Genomic DNA, 19251 nt, shown 5'->3' on the forward strand with positions numbered 1-19251 from the left:
ATTTCTTCCCTTCCATAGCACTTTACAGCTGAAAACACAGTATGTCTAATAATAAGGAAGAAAGATCAACTAAACAAATGGAAAAAGTAGTATTTCTGCTTCACTTTAAATGTTTGTGGCTTTTTTAAATTCTCACTGACAGACCCATCTGATTAGACTGAAAAATCTTGGTTTATTTAAGATTTTCAACAACAACTTGTAAAAGATTCAAGTCCAGCTTTGGTTTTAAATAAAATGTTAGCCAATCATCCATCTCACACAAAGCATCCACACTGATCGAATGGGCACGACTGGTGACATTTGGCACTGTAAGCTTAGGAGGGGCTCACCAAAGAGCTATAGTAGGAAAATTAACAGTACACTTCCTCACTAGTACCAGGAATGTGTCAAGGACACCATCCATTTCTGTTTACTGCTAAAATTTAAAACACCCAACCACATAACTAAAAAAAAAACCCAACAATCTGAGAAACAATAATCAGTTCCTACAACATCTAAGTTTAACAATTAGAAAATGGAAGACAGATACTGAAAGCAGACCATGCTGGAACGCAGTATCACCTGGTGTAAAGCGGTATGCAAGTAAGCTATAAGAAGAAGTTATGGTGGTTCACACCTGCCTATGACCTAGCCCTGTTCATAGTCTGTTGCTAGTCTTTATTTGACCCAGCAAAAACCCCAGATGACTATTCACTCATTCCAAAGCTGGTTTTTTTTTTTCAAAATGTAGTTACCATTTTACTGTCCCAAATTTCTTTTAGTGCCCAGTTCCCTGAGCAAAGAAATCAGTATCGAAGCTGGAGTGCACACGGGATATTCTTTACATGATTCCTATCAAGTACGAAGAACTTGGCTTTCGCAGCAGCAATCATAACTACTTTGTACAACGGCTGTTCTCAGTCTCAGCAGTGCTATCATTTTTCTATATAAATATGCTACATAAAAGAAATCCACCAAATACCAGAATCTCTCCATTCAAATATCTATTTATAGAAACACTACATAATGCTCAAGGTGCTTAAGCTACACACTATTGCCTCATTTAACGGGAAATCAATGAAAAGTTGTTCCCGTTTGACACAACCTGGCACAATGCCTGAAGAATGCCTTAACGTGGAAGCTTTCAGCCTTGTTACAGATCCAGTGTCTCATCTGTCTACATTGTTCAAATTCATCTGAAAAATAGAGCATGCTTCAACAGTCCTCCTCTGAAAATGTGAAGTTTATGTACCAAGGATAGTTGTTTTAATAGAATGGTAGTAGTATTCTCATACTAAAAGAATCAGCCACTCCAAAACCCTTTTTAAAAAGCACCACCACTATCAGCTTTGAAAGTCCCCAAGATAAATGCACACTTGATGCAACTCTAGTGAAATCAATAGAGTTAAAGCAAAGATGACACATCTAGTCCTTGTAGTTTGTAGAAAATTAGGCTAATGTAATAAAACATCTACGCTAGGGTTTCCAGCACTATTTTATTTCATTTTTTAAATACCTTGTTCTTGGAGCAGCCTATTATTTCTGGGGCACAGTCTTTAAGTCACACAGGTTTCACTACTTTACTCTTGCATTCTTACAGCTTCATAAGTATGTGAGAATAATCCTCTACCAGTTTTCTATATGAAAGTCTAATCAATTTAAATGGAAATTCAATTGCATACTTTCCATTCAAATGACTGGCCTTTGTGTGGGAGGAGGGACTATTTGAACAGTTCCAGCAGAAAATAAAAGTTTAGGGAAGTTTCTGATTTGTACTACCATGATATTCCACTTCTAAATGAAAAACTCTTTTGACAGCAATAATCAAAATATTCTTAGAGAAGGATCTCCATTCTAAGTGACAGCCAGGCAACAGAAATGTTTATGCAGGGTTACACGAGGCAGAAATGTACAGGCACAGATGTACAGATGTTACTATATCTAGGGTGAATTCTGGTCAGTCCTTTGAGAGAATGCATTTTATTCTTTTTCGGGAAAAAAAAAAACCACAAAAAACCCCAAAACCAAATAAAAAAACAAAACCAAAAAAAACCCACACCACCAAAGCACACCTACAATGTGGAACGTTTTTTTTTCCAAAAAAATTGTTTTTCACAAAAACGGAACAGTTGTAGAGCACCATAAATGTACCTTAAAAATGACTGAGTTTGCAAGAGCCAAGTGTAACAAATTACAGCATTAGTCATATTTTCTAGTTCTTGATTCCATCAAAAATTACTTTCTGATACAACACACTTACACTGTTTCTGTAATATAGTCTTTCTTCCCAGGTCATAGTACTTAAAAGAAAAAAAAAAAGCACCATAAACTAACTAGTAGATAGATTTACCATATTTTATAATGCTTTGGTATAGCTACAGCTGGTAGCACTGTCTGTTTACTTATGAGTTTATCAAACTTTAACCATTCAGACTAAAACTTTCCTCTCCTGGTATCTGTCTTAGTCTCATTTATTTGATGGAAGTATTTCATCCAAGGATGAGTCTGAAGGAAAACAAGAGGATCGATATGTGGTTTTTTCCATGCTCCAGGTAGTCTGAATATTATTTTGTTTTAAATATAAGTGCCTGTTTTATTTTAATAAATGACATGAAGCCAGGACAGTGGTTCTTTGTCAAGAATGGATCCTCTGCCTTTTTTATGGAAATCTACCCAAAATAACCAGGCCGCATGATTTTTTTAAAAAATGCTGATAATCATACTTTGTACACATTCAATCAAAACGTGAAGTTTTGCAGCTAAACTACTGGAACGATCTGTTTACAGGAAGAGTGTTCCATATCTGAGGCTAAAAGAGGCTGAGAAGTTTCCCAGCAATTATTGGTACATGCTCCTTGATGTTTAGGGGCAGGGACTAGAGAAGAAAACAAGACCTCTCGCTCTTCTGCTTTTAATAATCCCTTGAGCCTGGTTGCAGGCAGCATGGACAAAGCAAGGAAGTGGTCCAATACAAATACCTGTAGCTAAAATGCATTGTATACATTGGAAAAACTTGGATATATCTTGGGACTAGGATTCAAGAGACGAGACTGGATAAGTGAGTCAGCTGAAGAAGGTCTGCAGAGAAGTGAAACTGGAGAGAAGCCAGGAAACCGATGTAGAAGGTGATTGGAAGCAGAATAGGTGGTGAGAAGACATGGAAATACTAGACAGGGTACTAAGAAAGTGAGAAGTGTGACTGAGCAATAAAATACAGTGGAACAGCTTCTGCTAGTGGAAAGGAGCAGAAACAGGCTGTATTGGGAAGAACGACAGAAACACCTGTGGTGAGAAAAACATATGAACACCATAGCAAAGCATTTCCATTGCCCTATAGAACTAGTGATGGTAAATTCCTTTTACCACCGTGTACTGGGTTTGCATGGCAAGGTTTTGGTAGTGGGGGGCTACAGAGGTGGCTCCTCTCCCCCATACCCAGTGGAGCCAACACCAGCCGGCTCCCAGACAGACCCACCACTGGCCAAGGCCCAGCTCATCAGTGATGGTGGTGTCACCTCGGGGATAGTACATTAAGAAGGGGGGTGGGAAAAAACTGTGCCAGCAAGAGAAGGGAGTGAGACTTTGGGAGAGCAACAACTCTGCAGAGACCAAGGTCAGCGCAGCAGGGGCAGGCGGTGCTCCAGGCACAGAGCGGGGATGCCCCGGCAGCCCGCGGTGAAGGCCATGGTGAGGCAGGCTGTGCCCCCAGCCCAGGGGGTAACGGGGGAGCAGATCCCCCCCAGCCCGGGGAGGGCCCCACGCCGGAGCACGGGGTGCCCCAAGGGGGCTGGGACCCTGTGGGGCAGCCTGCGCTGGAGCAGCTCCTGGCAGGACCTGTGGCCCCGCGGGGAGGGGAGCCCGGGCTGGGGCGGGTTTGCTGGCCGGGCTTGTGGCCCCCCGGGGACCCCACGCTGGAGCAGTCTGTGCCTGCAGGACGGCACCCCCTGGGAGGGACCCGGCTGGAGCAGCGTGTGCAGAACTGCAGCCCATGGAAGGGCTCACGGAGAAGTTCACGGAGGGCTGTCTCCCGTGGGACGGACCCCATGCTGGAGCGGGGGCAGAGCGTGAGGAGCCCTCCCTCTGAGGAAGAAGTGGCAGCAAAAACACGTGATGAATTGATCACAAACCCATTCCCTGTCCCCCTGTGCCACTTGGAGGGAGAAGGTAGAGAAAATTAGGAATGAAGTTAAGCATGGAAAAAAGGGAGGGATGGAGGGAAGGTGCTTTCAAGTTTTAGTTTTATTTCTCATTATCCTGCTCTGATTTGAATGGTAATAAGTTAAAACTAATTTCCCCAAGGCAAGTCTGTTTTGCCTGTGACTGTATGTACTGAGTGATCTCCCTGCCCTTATCTCAACCCGTGAGTTTCCCATTATATTTTCTCTCCGCTGTCCAGTCGAGGAGGGGAGTGACAGAGCAGCTTTGGTGGTCACCTGGCATCCAGCCAGGGTCAACCCACCACACATTGGCTCAGATGCAGTGGTCTGATGAGCAGTTACATGTGACACGATGGCATTCTGTTTTTGTTTGATTTGGGTTTGTTTTAAAACTATAAAGTTACATACAGTAAGTCACAGGGCATTAAAAGGAAGTTTAACCTCAACTTAGAAGAGATTGTCCGTGCAATTACTACGTAATTTGGCTCTTTTTGCCTGTGAGGTCCATTCCCAACTATATGATTACATACTATTTTTTCTGTATGATGACTTATCTAGTGTGCAGAAGGGACTTACTTTGGGGATCAATTGGGAACGTTTCATTAGGGGAGTTATTTACATAATCTCTGTTTCATTCACTCTAGATGCTAGCAGGTATACAACGGACATACAGAATAAGGAACATGAAAGATGGACTGCAGTTTCTGGAACTAGCTACTCCACCAGTTTGGGGAGGGAAACGTCACCTATAGCACAATTTGCTTAAACCAACCCCTTCTCCACTCGTGAACTATGTACTTGCTGTTTTGGAGGTCTGACTGAAAACCTCTTGACCTGATCTGCAGATGAGCTGCCAAATCATAAGTACAGTTTGACCAATGCAGATTTTGCTTTGACTGTTGTTGAGTCAAGAATTTGAAGATAAACAGCCATACCAACCTATCACTAGAAAAAAAATCTGTTTTATTAATTACACTTGCACGTCTCTATGCATGCAATATGCTGCCTGCAAAGGTGTTATTTCTGGACAGACCCACAGCACACTTGATGAAGTACTAGCAAAGATGAGACAGAGCACTACAGTCTGATTTCCCCACACACATACATGCTTTTTTTTTTTTTTTTTTTTTAACATCACAACTGCTTTAATTATTTCTGGAGCTTACATTGTTCTGTAGGCAGTTAGAGCTTAACGGATCATATGCAAAAGTCTGATTTAACTGTTCTGGGCACCACAGGGCATGCAGTGCCAAGTTCATTTTTACTACCTCTGGGGAAGAAGGTTTAGACTACCATCCTTCAACAAAACTATTCTGTGGTAAGGCAAAGGAATACATGCCTGCCAGAGATAATCTTACATTTATGTTTCCTAACTTTCTACATGAGTTTTGGCCATTTGCTGTTTTCAAGCCCACAGAACAAAAAACTCTAGCAATGCTAACAAACTACTACTCCTTCAGCACCCTTAGTTTAACCTTGGCTGCTTCTTCTGCACTTTCTTCTTCCTCCACTAGCCCCAGTTGGTACAAGAGAGGACTAGGATTGTACTGGTGTGTACTTTCACTGCAAATTCCTATAGTCAGGTAATTTATGTTCTGTTCCTGCTATCTGGCTTGAAAATGCACCTTAAACTTGGTCATTGTTACCAGCAGTACTGAACTAACCTTCTAAAAACACCAGGAAAAAATTAGCCCTTTCATGTACCAAAGCAGATGCTGACATCTGACAGTAGGTGTTTTCCACACCTGTAGATAATGGGAATAGTTAACAAATGTCCATAAAAAGCAACATTTTTTAAAAAATTATTTGTAAATTAATTCAAGGGATTTCCTCTGATCAAAGTTTCTAGACATCTGCAGCTTCCTCTGCTTGGAAAACCTGGATGCAATTAAACTATCATATGAAGAAAAAGCAAATTTCTTGTTCAAATTATAGGACTGTTGAATAAATATGAAGTAGAATTTCAGAAAATACTTCTGTCAATATGAATTGACAAAAAGAAACAAAGTCAAGCTGGAATGCCTTAAAATACCTCCCGCAACACTTGTCTATATCGATAAATGACGACTACTCAAATTTACACTACCCTATTAAATAATTCTACGAATATGTCAGGAATGCAACCATCTGATTACAGCTCTGAACTCACAATTTTCATTGATTAGTCTCCTCTCTAAAACTTGGCACAGAGGTTAGGTCTGAACAATGACCAGGCAATGCATCTAAATCACCCAGCAGTCATATTTTATTGCAGAATAACAAAAAAAGCACTTCATTTCAACAAGCATCCAAATGAAGTTTCTGAATCACCTCACAATGGTTTACGTGCTAATGCTGCTATTCAGAACTGATGAAGTGATCGGATAACTGTGGATCTTTTCCCGGTCTCCTCTCCCCCATGCATGCCATTTAAACTAAGAATCAGAAAGGTAAGTTCTCAGACAATTCCAATGGCTACACGAAACCTACCATTTAGCGTTCACTGGGAAGTTAGGAAACATGTTTTAGCCAATTGATATGCATTTGGTTTTGATTTTGAGGCACTCAGAGGAATTATTAACATTTTTATATCATGTTATTACTACACATAAATGCAGGTCTGAATCTGCAGCTATTCTCAGACACAAATTCACTCAACTTCAACCAGTCCATAGACTTCTCCAGCTTCACCACGCAACCCACTTAACAGGCTCAGAACTTCAAAATAAACCTTACAGAAGAAAAATGCAGCTCAATGCTTCCTGCAGTATTGTAAAATACTGAAGTACTACTGTTAACCAAACCCACTGAAGTCCTTCTGTACATTAAAAATCAAGAAAATATATATTGGGAAGTTGACAGAGCCTCTGGAAAATTCTGTCCCCAGTGTACTCAAGCTAAACCCCAAACATACTAATGGTGCTAAATGTATACGAGTTGGCCAACTCTCACACTAAAATATGGAAACTGTCTACCATGGATAAACACCAAGAACAGGTAAGAGAATTCCCCAACATATTTAGGAACAATAGGATGATATTCAAGAAAGAAGCTAAAAACTTAGGTTGAAAACTGCAAGAATTATTCAGACAATTTCATAAGAGGAGGGACTGTTACACAGAGACAACTTTAACCATGGCATGCTGTCCTGAGCTACATTCAAAATGGTTTGAGATACTTCATATCTAATGTGAAGATATATATGGCCACTGCTGCAAAAGTAGTACAATTGTCTATGGAGTAAACATACGCACAGCCAGCTTAGGCACTCACTACAGATTTTCCAAATGTGTGGTGTGAATCTCACTTCTTTTGTAACATTTGAGTGGAAAACATGAGTGAAAGGGTTGATGTCATTCGTTAAAGATCAGTACTCAAACTATAAGCATGTAACAAAATGCCTCAACCATAAAAAAGTTTGTTCTGCACAACACAAAGCAGAGTTAAGCTGATTTTATTGACTAATTATGGCAATGTTGCCATTTCTTGCCTTTAAAAAAAATTACTGTGTAAACTGAGCATTTAAGTTCCTTACCGTGTCCTTTTGATAATGCCCTTGCACATTTTGTAGATTTTTACCACTGATACATACTCTCAACCTTTATTTTCAGTGTAACATTTCTGCTTTATTGCCTTAAGGTGTTTATTCTATCCCAGGCTGTACTATATTTTATTCATATCTTATGAAATTGTATTTGGAGAAAGACAAAAATCTCATAATTTCTGTGTGATGCAGAAAGTCATCATAAGAACATTATAGATTGCACAGGATCCGCGACCCAGAGAATATCAGCCATGGCTTTAGCCATGTATACAATATCAAATTTTTATCTGCACCTATCTTTTTGGTCTGTGTTTGTATAATTCTTGGCACAACAGAGCATTAGAGCATGCCTCTCAGAGTCCTAGATGCTAAATTGGTTTAAAATAAATGTATTGATCAAAGTAAGTAATTGAATTTTCAATTAAAAACTATAAGCCTCTAGACATCAACATTTTCTGAATTGTACGATTCTGGCCTTATTATGAACGTTTTACTATATTAGTAAGTAATGACCATAGTAATAATTAGGGTAAAACAGCTAACTTTTTGTTCTGTCACTGCCACAAGAAGACAGTACACTTCTGGAATAAAACTATCTGAGAGAGCTTCTAAAGTTACCCCAACGTATTTTTCATACAGATTTAAGGCAGACAGTTTCCCGTAATTATTGAAGTTTTAATAAGAATGTCATAAGGCAAAATATTTTGTAATACAGTGTTCACAGTTGTTCAGGGGGGTATCACAAAATGACAGTGCCGAGATACAGAGAAAACTACTGTGGTCCAAAAGATTGATGAAAGCTGTATCTACGTGACTTTTTTGTACACAAGGGACAGTTAACAAATTTGGTAGGACATTGTACAAGCGGCATCTCTGTGCCAGTGCCTGGTAGATTAAGCCCATGCTAGCGACAACACATTCTGAATTAATATTTATAAACTTCTGCTGCAATTTTCAAAACAGTCAAAGAAAGGGCAGTACAACCCGAAGTAGTGTAAGCTTTTAATAGCTTTCCTATACGCCCGTGGAATGTCAGACTACCAAACACACATACAATCCCTCAGTGTTCACAGGGAAAATTCCTCACATAAAGCCACGGTTGAATTTCCTCAGGAAAAGATATGTCATCATAACTCCACTTTCCCACTTATGTCAAACACCTACTCTATACAAATCTAAAAATGAGGATAAATAAACCACACAGTAGCTCTTTGGGAATAAGAAGGGGCTTTTCAGTAAAATAAAAAAAAATCTTAAAAATACATAGTGTTCTATTTGTCTTTACCTCAGTATCTGAGCATCCCAACCACACTGAAGAGTGCACACACCCTTGCAGCACCCCGTATCACTTCTGAAACAACTTGTGTGAGGATTGCATTTTCTGTTCTATATAAAATTAAAACATTTCCACCTCTACATTTGTTAAAACTTGAAACACAGGAAACATTTCATTTCCTATAGGGTGGAAAACTTTTGAAAACGCTTGGGCAGAATGCCAGCAAGCTGGTGAAATGGCCCGAGATCCCAGGTGCCAGGGGAGCCTGCCAATGCCTACTGCCTACGTGCTTAGGTGACAGAAACACACATCAATTTGAAATGGACTCAACACATTCCTGCAGAAGATTTCAATTCTATTTAATTATAGTTCTGTGTCCAAAAAAACCCTTTCAATGGAAAAAATTTAATTCACACCAATCAAAATTAGTATCATCATCATTAATATTCTTTTAGGGAATTATATTAATTTAATGCATCATTATAGAACTGGGGATTGACCCTAAGCCTTTTACCTCAACTCATGTCTTCAACTATAAAACCTCTTTCCATTTCCAAAATTATCCTTCAGATACTTTGCGTTCCCTGCTAAGGTGCCATTCTTAAGTGTTCTGCACACAGGAGCACGAATCCAAGTAGAGAACTCTTATGTGGGACCAAAAGCTGGATTTTCCATAGCTGTGCTAACAGATTAGTAGTGTGTATAGCTGAAGAATCAGGATAAAAAACTAGAAGTAATCATTTGTTTTCTGATCCTATCTAGATACTTCTCCAAAACACAACTGACTTCTTGCTAAGTAGCAGTCACATAACGTACTGGGAAAGGCAACATAGTCTAACTGGAGACATGACAGGAATCCATATGAACCAGTGGGCAAGCCAGAAACTGTGAATGAAACTGAACAAGCTCAGCAAAACTTCATCCATAAGTATCCCACTGAGCTCTCAACAATTAGCCTTTCCTGCATTTCAGCTTGGTTTTGGCAAATTCACATACAAGTAAAGGTATAAACTTGGTCAAAACCCTATTTCAATCCATAGCTAAAGACAATTTAGATTTTATATCCATTTTGCGTTGCTCTTCATGGTGAAACTCATATATTTTCTCCACCTATTTTTTCATACTCCTTGATGCACTGTAACTGGCCTAAACCAGTCACGATTTTATTTGACAGGATTTCCAACCAGAGCATTTAAGTGCTCACGATTACTACTACGTGACTTCAGACTCAACTGTCTCGGTGCAACGTGGAAACTGGAAACTGCAGCAGAGGAGAGGTAGCACCCTGTCAGGGCCTGAACTCACCACCAAGGACAACACGGAATCATAGAAGGGTTTGGGTTGGAAGGGACCTTTAAAGATCAGCTAGTCCAGCCCCCCGCCATGGGCAGGGACACCTTTCGCTACACCAGGCTGCTCCCAGCCCCATCCAGCCTGGCCTTGAGCACTTGCAGGGATGGGGCACCCACAGTGTCCAGTGGAGTTGTTCCAGTGTCTCACCACTCTCATCATAAAAAATGTCTTCCTTATGTCCAACTGAAAGCTACCTTCTTTTAGTTTAAAATGGTTGCCCCTTGTCCTGACACTGCAGACCTTGGTGAAAAGTCTCTCTCCATCTTTCTTATAAGCCCCCTTTAAGTACTGAAAGGCTGCAATAAGGTTGCCACATATTAAGGACAGAGACATACTAAGAATTAATGTCTTCACTAATAAGCCATAATTCACTGTACATCTTACAAAAAATATAATAAATCAGATAAAATTGACTTTTAAAAGGGGCAGTCTGTATCACCAAATTTACAGTGCAAAACAAGGAGGCTCGAATGTCCAGAACCCTGAAAGCTTCCTCGTACACGCTGCCCAAGAAACCTCAGCCTGAAGTTAATTTAAAGATCGATTCTCACACATTCACTCACGAAGAGCTAGTGACTTGGCAATGCTTGAGACAAACCATGACGAGAAGTGCTCGGTACACAAATGTTCCGTTTGAGCTGCTTCCTTTGTTCTGGTGACAAACAACGCAAACAAGTTTGCACTCAACTTCTCCTTCACCCACACAGCCATGTAATTCCCTTTAATGCAGGGGAAGTAAGGCAGATTCCCTCCTCACTCCTGCATTTGAATAGAGGAGTCTTTTCCCTCTAATTTTCCCATCTTATGAAAATACTGTGGGGACAAAAAACAAAATACGGGCACATTTGAAGAATCTCACTGTACTGTGGATGGCTTCTGGTTTCAGTTAGCTCTGTCAGTGCTGTTTGTGTGTAAAGGACAGATGTTTACTGCCCGTTTCCTGCTGAAGGAGGTGACAGGCTGCTGGATATTCTGAGGTGACCACGTACAAAGCCTAGATGCAAGGTGCTGAAGAGGGGAAGCCCCTTGTACAGTATGAAAATAGGTTTAATGACCTGCAGAAACACTTGAACAAATACAACCACTTCCGAGGTTCTCCCCAACCAAAACCCACAAGTTTAACTTTTATGAATCAAGCTGTCAGTCATGTAAAATGAGTTCAGCTATTAATGAAAAAAGAATAAATGTACAATAGTGAGGAAATGACCTAATGGACCAAGGCACATTGACTTAATTTGTTATTAATTAACTGCCCTTAGGAGAAACTGCAGAGGGAGTGGCCAAACACCAGGATTACCGTTAACAGAATATTTTCCTCTCAATAAATGAGATTTTCATTTTTGGTATGCTCCAGGAAGAATTAAACAAGAAGAAAGTAAAGAAATAAAAAGATACTGTTCTCTGTACGCTGGCAAGACCGCTGGTACATGTCACTGCTGATAAATTAAATTAAAGCCCACGTGCAGAAGCATTTAATCAGGAAGAACAAGCAAACAAAGTGAAACACTATCAGCCTTGTTTTGCTCTTGTCCTGGCCTTTACACTAAAGCTGTTCTTAGCAACTTCTTTTTTATAATTACATTAATTGCCACATTCCAGGGAGAAAAATAACCTTGAAGAGCAATTACAGCTTCTCTGAGGGTAACAGAAATGTTGCTAAATCGAGAATATCACTACGTGGAGTTCCATGCCTAGGAGGAGCTGCGTCATCTACAATTTCTTTGTTATTAAAAGTCTCCTGTAATATAAATTATGATTTATTTATAACTGCATTTAGACATGCAGCAATGGCAAAGATGCTGCAACAGAACGCTCACCTATTTTTTCCTCTTCATCTATTGAAGTCTTCTGTTTAAACAATAGTTTCTAAAATTAACATTAAAATATTTCCACTCCTGTTCTCCTACTACCAGAAGAAATTTGTCAATGGCCAGACCACTCATCATACTGACCTGCATGTCTTGCCACCGTCTAATTCACAAGCTCACAGCCCTCCTCCTTCCAGCCCACTTTTCATTCTCAACAGATTTCCTCCACAAACCCTCCTTCTCCATACGTCGGCCATCTGGGATTGCTTCTTTCTTCCACCTCATTTCTAACTTCCTCACCTCTCACCCCTTGCTCTCTGAAAAGAGATCTTCCCTGGAAATGATTTTGTTACATTCCTTAAGTCAGGCAGAATACTGTCCAGCTTTTTGCCTCGATGCAGTAAGAAATGAAATAAAGACTGAGACATTTGTGTATCGCTTGGACACCAGTGAGCAAATTCTGCACAGAAAACTTTCCAAATTAATGCCCATGCACTAAGTTCATTTCCCATTTCCTTCAAAAAACAGAAAGTGTTTTTCAAAAGAGCAATTGGTACCAGAGACTGTTCTCAGAGGCCTAAAGTAGCCTTTTCATGTTTTCCGTTTCAAACAACTACGCTAAAACTTTCTTGGCATTAGGTCTCTTCAAGCAACTGCTCTAGTCTTGATCAATGGACTTTATTCATAAATCATGCAAATGTAGTAAATGCTACACTAAGAGGCAAAAAGGCACTCATCTGATTTACTCAGGTCATGTTTTTGTTATCCTGATCATATGTTCTGTTACTACATCTCCACTATGCAGGCTTCCACTAAACGAAACAGGATTTCTAAGAGGCAGAAGAATCAGACGGGCATCCACCCAGAAAAATATGGCCCGTTGTGTCAGCATATTAAGACTACTCTTGAAAATCCTGCTTCTAATATCCAAATACGAGCTGAGCTTCTTCAAGTTTGTGACATTAAGTTAGATTAGCAGCCCAAATAGGATGCAAATATTAGAAAGAGATACTTAGGAAATACTAAAATGACACAGCCAGAAACTGAAATTTTTAGCAGGATGAAAATTGCTTGTAGGAAGAAACAGCAAAGCCTCACTAGCCTCCCACATACAATGGGAGACTGCCCCAGAGCACAGAGCTACACCCAGGCAAATGGGTTTGAATGAAGTAATAACAGAGTAAGTTTTATTTAAAAATTAACACAGAACAGATTTTCTCTCCAATAAACTAGGAAGCCAAAATAAAAGTATGTAGAGCTTAAATGCTGGTAAAAGTATCATCTGTCACAGAACCACACAGCATCGCGGTAAGATATCGGAGTGATCTATGCTGCTGGCTGGCTCTAAAGACTACTTAGGACATGAGCAGAACTCCCAAAAGGATAGCCTTATCGTATGGGATTGAGAAGCAGGGACACTTTATAATGTGGTCTACTCCAACTCCATTTTTCCATTTCTTACCTCGAAAAATATAAAACTCATCTGTGACTCAGTTTCTTTCTCTATCAAATTAGAATTGTACATACTGGTAGGTTTAGTGACTGCTTCACATCCCTGAAAGTATGGTTGGTATTATGTATCTACACTACTATGCACGTACGTTCAGTATTCCCCAAGACACTCTAAAATAAGTTCACAAAAAATTTCATTAAATTAATAAAAAGCAATGTTCAACTTAACTTCTTCACTATGTGAACATTTAGCATACTAGGGAAAACCAATAGCTGCCCAACAAATTAAATATAGGAAAACCAGACTTACATTTGTGTTGCAGAGTTTATATTGCTTGTAGGTGCCAATGCACACAATTGCTGCAGCTCTCTGAGCCTGGGGCTGACCCTGGACCGCCTGGTGTGATGCAGACCCGTGATGGTTTGAGTCACTGCTGTGAAACAGGCTTTGAGATACAGGAAATGCAGATGACTGATAAACCGAGGGTCCAAGGACCTGATGTCCAGCCTGAGGCCCACTTTCCTCTTGATAAAGATTCCCGTGTTGAAGTGAAGGACTAGCTGCCTGGCTGTAAGCGCTCATGAGGCTTGGACTCTGATGAAATACGTGGTTCCTTGATGACTGTCGCTGCCTGCGAAGTTTCTGAGGCTGCTGACCAGTATCAGTTTGTAAAGGTAAAATGTATGGCACTTTTCCATATCCGTACTTTCCTGGACCAATAGAATTTCTGTTTCTGCTTCTAAAAACAGGGAAAGAGAGGGACAACAGTTACTGAACTCATAAGTGAAGGAGCAGTTAGATACTTTATATGATGTTATTTGTCAAAGTTATTCACTGGAAAGGAACAGGTAACCAGAAATTTCAATCTATTTTACAGAAAATATATAGAAGCTGTAGTCCTGCTTGGTGTATCAGGAATCTGTGAAGAAGTCTACTGGCTGAACTATATCCTGGGCCCTCTTTGGCCAAGTCACACGGCAAGTCACTTAGTGTCAACTAGCAAATCAAATGGTCAGGTACAGTATCAAGTGGCAGTTTGGGGGGAGATGATTCTTGTTTGTTTAATCCCTAGGACTCTCCTTTAAAATGGAAATTCAGAGAATCAAAGCTGTGTATTCCTAAAATTCCTAACTATGTTTCTGAGGAGCTTGAGATATATAACAGCAGGAAATTCCTACTGTTGATCTGAGTAACGACAGAAGAAAATTTGAATTCAGTATGGCAAAGATCATTAAACATTTTGTATCCATTTACAAGGCCTCCTCTGGTTCTGCTTCATTTGCTACTTAAGAAATAAAAATGGAAACAGAAAAAGGATAAGAAACATCAAAATACTACTGAAAGACTTCTGGAAAAGCTGACAAATGCAGGAAAATACTTTTACTATGGTACACAGTTTATTTTCTCTTCTTTGGCCAGCATATGTGGATTAGCAATACATTTAATTAATAAGTCATGACCCCTCACTTTGTTGGCAGGACAAAAGGCCACTTTTTACTATATATTACTAAAGCATTACACAAGAGCTTGACAGCCCCCAGCACCAAACGCCAAAGTTTCAGGTCTGCTCTCTTGCGCACACATCTCTTTGTACTGGAGCCCCCTGTGTTTTGGACAGTATTACACCAGTACCAGCACCCTCAAACAGCTGGTACACCCTGGAGGGTAGCTGTATCCTCTGCACACCCACAGCAACACAATGGACTCAGTCTAGAAAAGCAGTCCCAAATTACAAGTGAAAACCCACAAAATTATTACCACCACATCTGGGTCATACCATTCAAGAGGGTTAATCCCAGAATTTTATCTGCAAACAATAGGCTTATTTGCATTTGCTTGTCTTGCCATCCTGTACAGCTCAGCATCATATCAGGCCTTGGTTTCTAACGCTGCAGTCTGAATAGTAAGTTGGCAAAAAAAATTTCTTCCAGTTCAGAGTAATGTGTGAATACAGCTCCCTGCAGCTCAGGAGGGGAGACACCATTAAAAGAAGGTAACTTACTTTCTGTCCATAAAATGTTTTTATATTTTTAAATATATAAAAAATAGACTTGAACGGCAGTGAAAACCTGAGGTTATAAATTGACATACTTACTTTCTAGAAACTGAAGTGTTACAGATGTCAACGAACCACCAGATCAAAAAGAATTTTCTTTGGGTTTGTTTTGTCTTGTGTTTGTTTTCTTCACAAGTCTTATAGTCTCCCAAGACTCTTGTTACATGGGAACCCTGGAAGTCAATTTACTTAACATTCTAGCTTTATGGCCACACGGGGCTTTTAATCAATCTTCCTGGCTCAAGGATGTGTGAACAAGAGTGTTGATTTACCCTGGCAGATAAAGCAACCAGCACTCTTGAGCTGTTTATACACATCAATCTGCTCTGTGACCATGATGGTCATTGTTGAGGTAGAGGTTTGGTAGTTAGAGTACAGAGAAGTAGTATAATGGGTGTTGGCATTAAGGGAGGAAAAAGAAGCTTCCTGTAAGTGGACAGGACAGGAAAGAAAGAGAAATTATGAAAAGGAACTATTTCAGAAGTTGAGACTGAAAGCAACTTGATTTAAATGAGCATAGTTTTGTGGTGGGTTTTGTGGTAGTTTTTTGGGTTTGTTTTTTTTTTTTATGGGAAAATAAATCGATCCCCCCTCTGTTGCTGCTAATTTTAATTTTTAATGTAACTCTTTGCTTCTGAGCAAGAGGAAAACAAACAAACAAACAAATGATCTTTCTTAAGGTTTCTAGTCATATTCTGCATTCTTGAAACACTTTGGTGTCACAGTTCTCATGAAGAATCTTAGATTTTGGAGCAAATTGGTTCATCTTGAAAAACAGATGTAACTCCTTATTTTTCCTTGTTCCAGTCTCTAATGATTCGTCTCAACCTGACCACACCAAAGTTGAAGCATCTGAGATAGAAACCTTGGCAACAACTCCTGGCATTGAGAAAGTTACTGCTTTGTTGCAGGGACCACAGACTGCACGGGGTGGACAGAGGGTGGGAGGTGAAACTAGCCTTTTGAATTTATCATCTACAGCCAGGTTGCTTGCATTTTTCATCAACAGGAGGAGAAAGCTGCTAATAACTGAGCCATAAGCCAGTTGCAGACCAGTGGAATGGTGGGAATATGTCTCTGATCCAGCCTTCTCAATGCCTAATTCTTTGCAACAGCAGCACTAGACTCTCCCAGAGAGGAACACCTAGATGTGTCCGACCCACCTGGAGGAACTGCTGCCTGGCAAACTAGGAGAGGTTACACAGAAGGTCAGATATGAGACTGATGTTTGACTGTTAATCTCCAGTTCAGGGTCATGAATTGGAACTGAAAAGAACTGAAGGACATGCAAGAAATGGTGATGTAAACTAGGACTCTTCAGCCTGGATAAAAATGGTGAAATGGGCATATAGTAGCCTTAAATATAGAATGGAATGACTCATATCTGAAAGAAGGACTCCTAGTTGAAGGCAGCAAGTGTCCAAAGCCTGCTGGAATCTCATGAAATTAATTGCAGAAATTAGAAAGACTTGGGTTGGTGGGAAGCCAGACTTTTTTCTTGTAAAATGGTTGATCACTGCAACAAACATGCAACAACAGCACCTAAGAAGTGAAAGCAGTAACAAAATTCTTACTGTTAGTTCCTGTCTCATCTTGGCTTCTTTTTTTACACTGTAACTTGGCAATGTTGCTGGATTCCCTGGTGATGAACAAATGAGGCACCATTCCTGGTAGCCTAAGTTTCCAGCACCCTTACAGAGACATGCCCATGGCTGCATCAAGGCTCATCACAGATGAGTCCTCTTCTTTGCCTCTTCTCCCGTAATGGTCAGGGCCAGAATGACCCAAGACATTGCTGTGAACCACTGAGTACAAGTTGCAATTTCCTTAGGTTGTGTAGTAATTATGACTTGGAATTTAAATGGGAACACGCTTCCTCTGAAATGGAAGGTGAACTTTTTGTAGCCAGGAACATCACATTTCTTTCAGCATGTAAACTTCTGGAAACAGTGTAATAAACAAGCTCTAATTATTAATGTCTTTATCAGTGCTCATACATTCATTTAAACCAATATTGCCTGGACTGAAACTATTCCGAAGATTGCCTATTTTGCCTTAAATCATCCTTCATTCACACCTTATAAATTAGGAATGCAGTTTATCACAATGTAATAAAAAAGCTTGTAAAAATATCTTGGTGGTAATTAACTATTATAATTCTTGGGGAGTTATCAGGTAGAATTTATGATGTCATGCAGCACAGTGAGGCAGGGAGTATTATGTAGGTCCATACACGATGGGAAAACAAGGGGAAATCAGGGAAATGAAAGGGGAAGGAAAATCAAACAAAAACTACCATTAACTTCATAAGCAGAATTAAACTAACCTGTTGACACCTGTCTGCTTCATGCTAAATCAACCCAGCTTTGATCCACTGGTAGGAGGTGGAAGTAGGTCAAGCCACGATGGCTTGTTGGGAGTTTTCCATTGCCAGCAGAACTTTTTCTTATCTGTCATTCATTAAGATTACCTATATTCACTCTAAGCCACATAACTCCCTGCCCCCCACAGCAGGGCTTGGAAGCTTCACCTTATTGCTCCTTTTTTTTTTTTCTTTTTTTTTAAATGCACACTATCATAACCCAGTCAGAGTTGGGATGCACTCTCATTTAATGTAACAGGTAAAAGAGAAGAAAAGAATTAGCAAATAACAGCACACCCCTAAGCAGCCTTGCGCCTGCTTAGCCAGACCAGATTCTGCAGCATTCGACTTTACATATCCAGGCATGCTAAAAACCAAGCGTCATCCTTCTTCACATAGCAATGGTTAAGAAGAGCATTTGATTAGGATGTTGTGTATGTACTGCTACAGAACTGTATGAACCACCGTTGACAGCTCTCAGACAAACGCTGAAAATCCAGCTGGAGCAAGATCTGAGTTTTAGACAACCTTGACAAACCTTTTCCAGAAAAGTGCTAGATTCTGTCTTTACAAGTCCATTGTTCCTCAGCATTAATAGAAATAATTACAAGAGCAGCACAAGGGAGCCCTACATTCCTGCCACCAGCACAACTCCTAAAATAGCTCTATTTAGAAAGGATTCTAATATACCTCCAAAACCTGCAGCATGCAGCACTGCACCGACATATCAAGGATATGACTGTGGCGATACAAACACTTCACATATCCTGTATGAAAACAGCGATAATGAATAATGCTTAGGTTCCTTCATATACACGCTGGCCCTGCAGAGCAAATATTGTTTATAGATGGATTTATTTAGGTATTCAAACCCTAAATTGGAGCACCAATCCTGAGGATGACAGCAGGGTTGAACTGCAATAGTTATGACAAGTCAACCACTGACACTGAGATACCAGTGTCACCAGAGTCAGAACTGAAGCAGTTAAAATACTTCACTGCTCATTTAACTATACAATGAAACATTAAAAATGAAAAGAAACCCAACTCCCAGAGAGGAGAAAACACCAACTGCTTGAAAAACTGGTGACAAGACAAAGAAGCTTGGGACTTTATTCTGCAGGATTACGTGGCGTTTCCCGCTTACATAAACCCTTTGCTCTTTCTGCACATGCTTGAGCCCTTCAGGAAGTTACCAACTACCTTCTGCATCAGTTTTCAAAAGCACTCCCCTTTTCAGCTGAACCAAACATGACTGTATTAGCAGAACAGTCATGCTAATTT

General features: G+C 40.1%; 1 protein-coding gene across 1 annotated transcript in view; it reads right to left on the reverse strand.

Annotated features, from left to right (window-relative positions):
• THSD4 (thrombospondin type 1 domain containing 4) overlaps positions 1–19251 on the reverse strand; it is a 319595-nt gene that overhangs the window by 247777 nt on the left and 52567 nt on the right. Inside the window, exon 5 of the mRNA XM_040601898.1 lies at positions 13859–14288. Coding sequence (XP_040457832.1) covers positions 13859–14288 — 430 coding nt within the window. The remainder of the gene's footprint in view (positions 1–13858; positions 14289–19251) is intronic.

Source organism: Falco naumanni, chromosome 7 (assembly GCF_017639655.2).
Source record: "Falco naumanni isolate bFalNau1 chromosome 7, bFalNau1.pat, whole genome shotgun sequence".
Taxonomy (NCBI): domain Eukaryota; kingdom Metazoa; phylum Chordata; class Aves; order Falconiformes; family Falconidae; genus Falco; species Falco naumanni.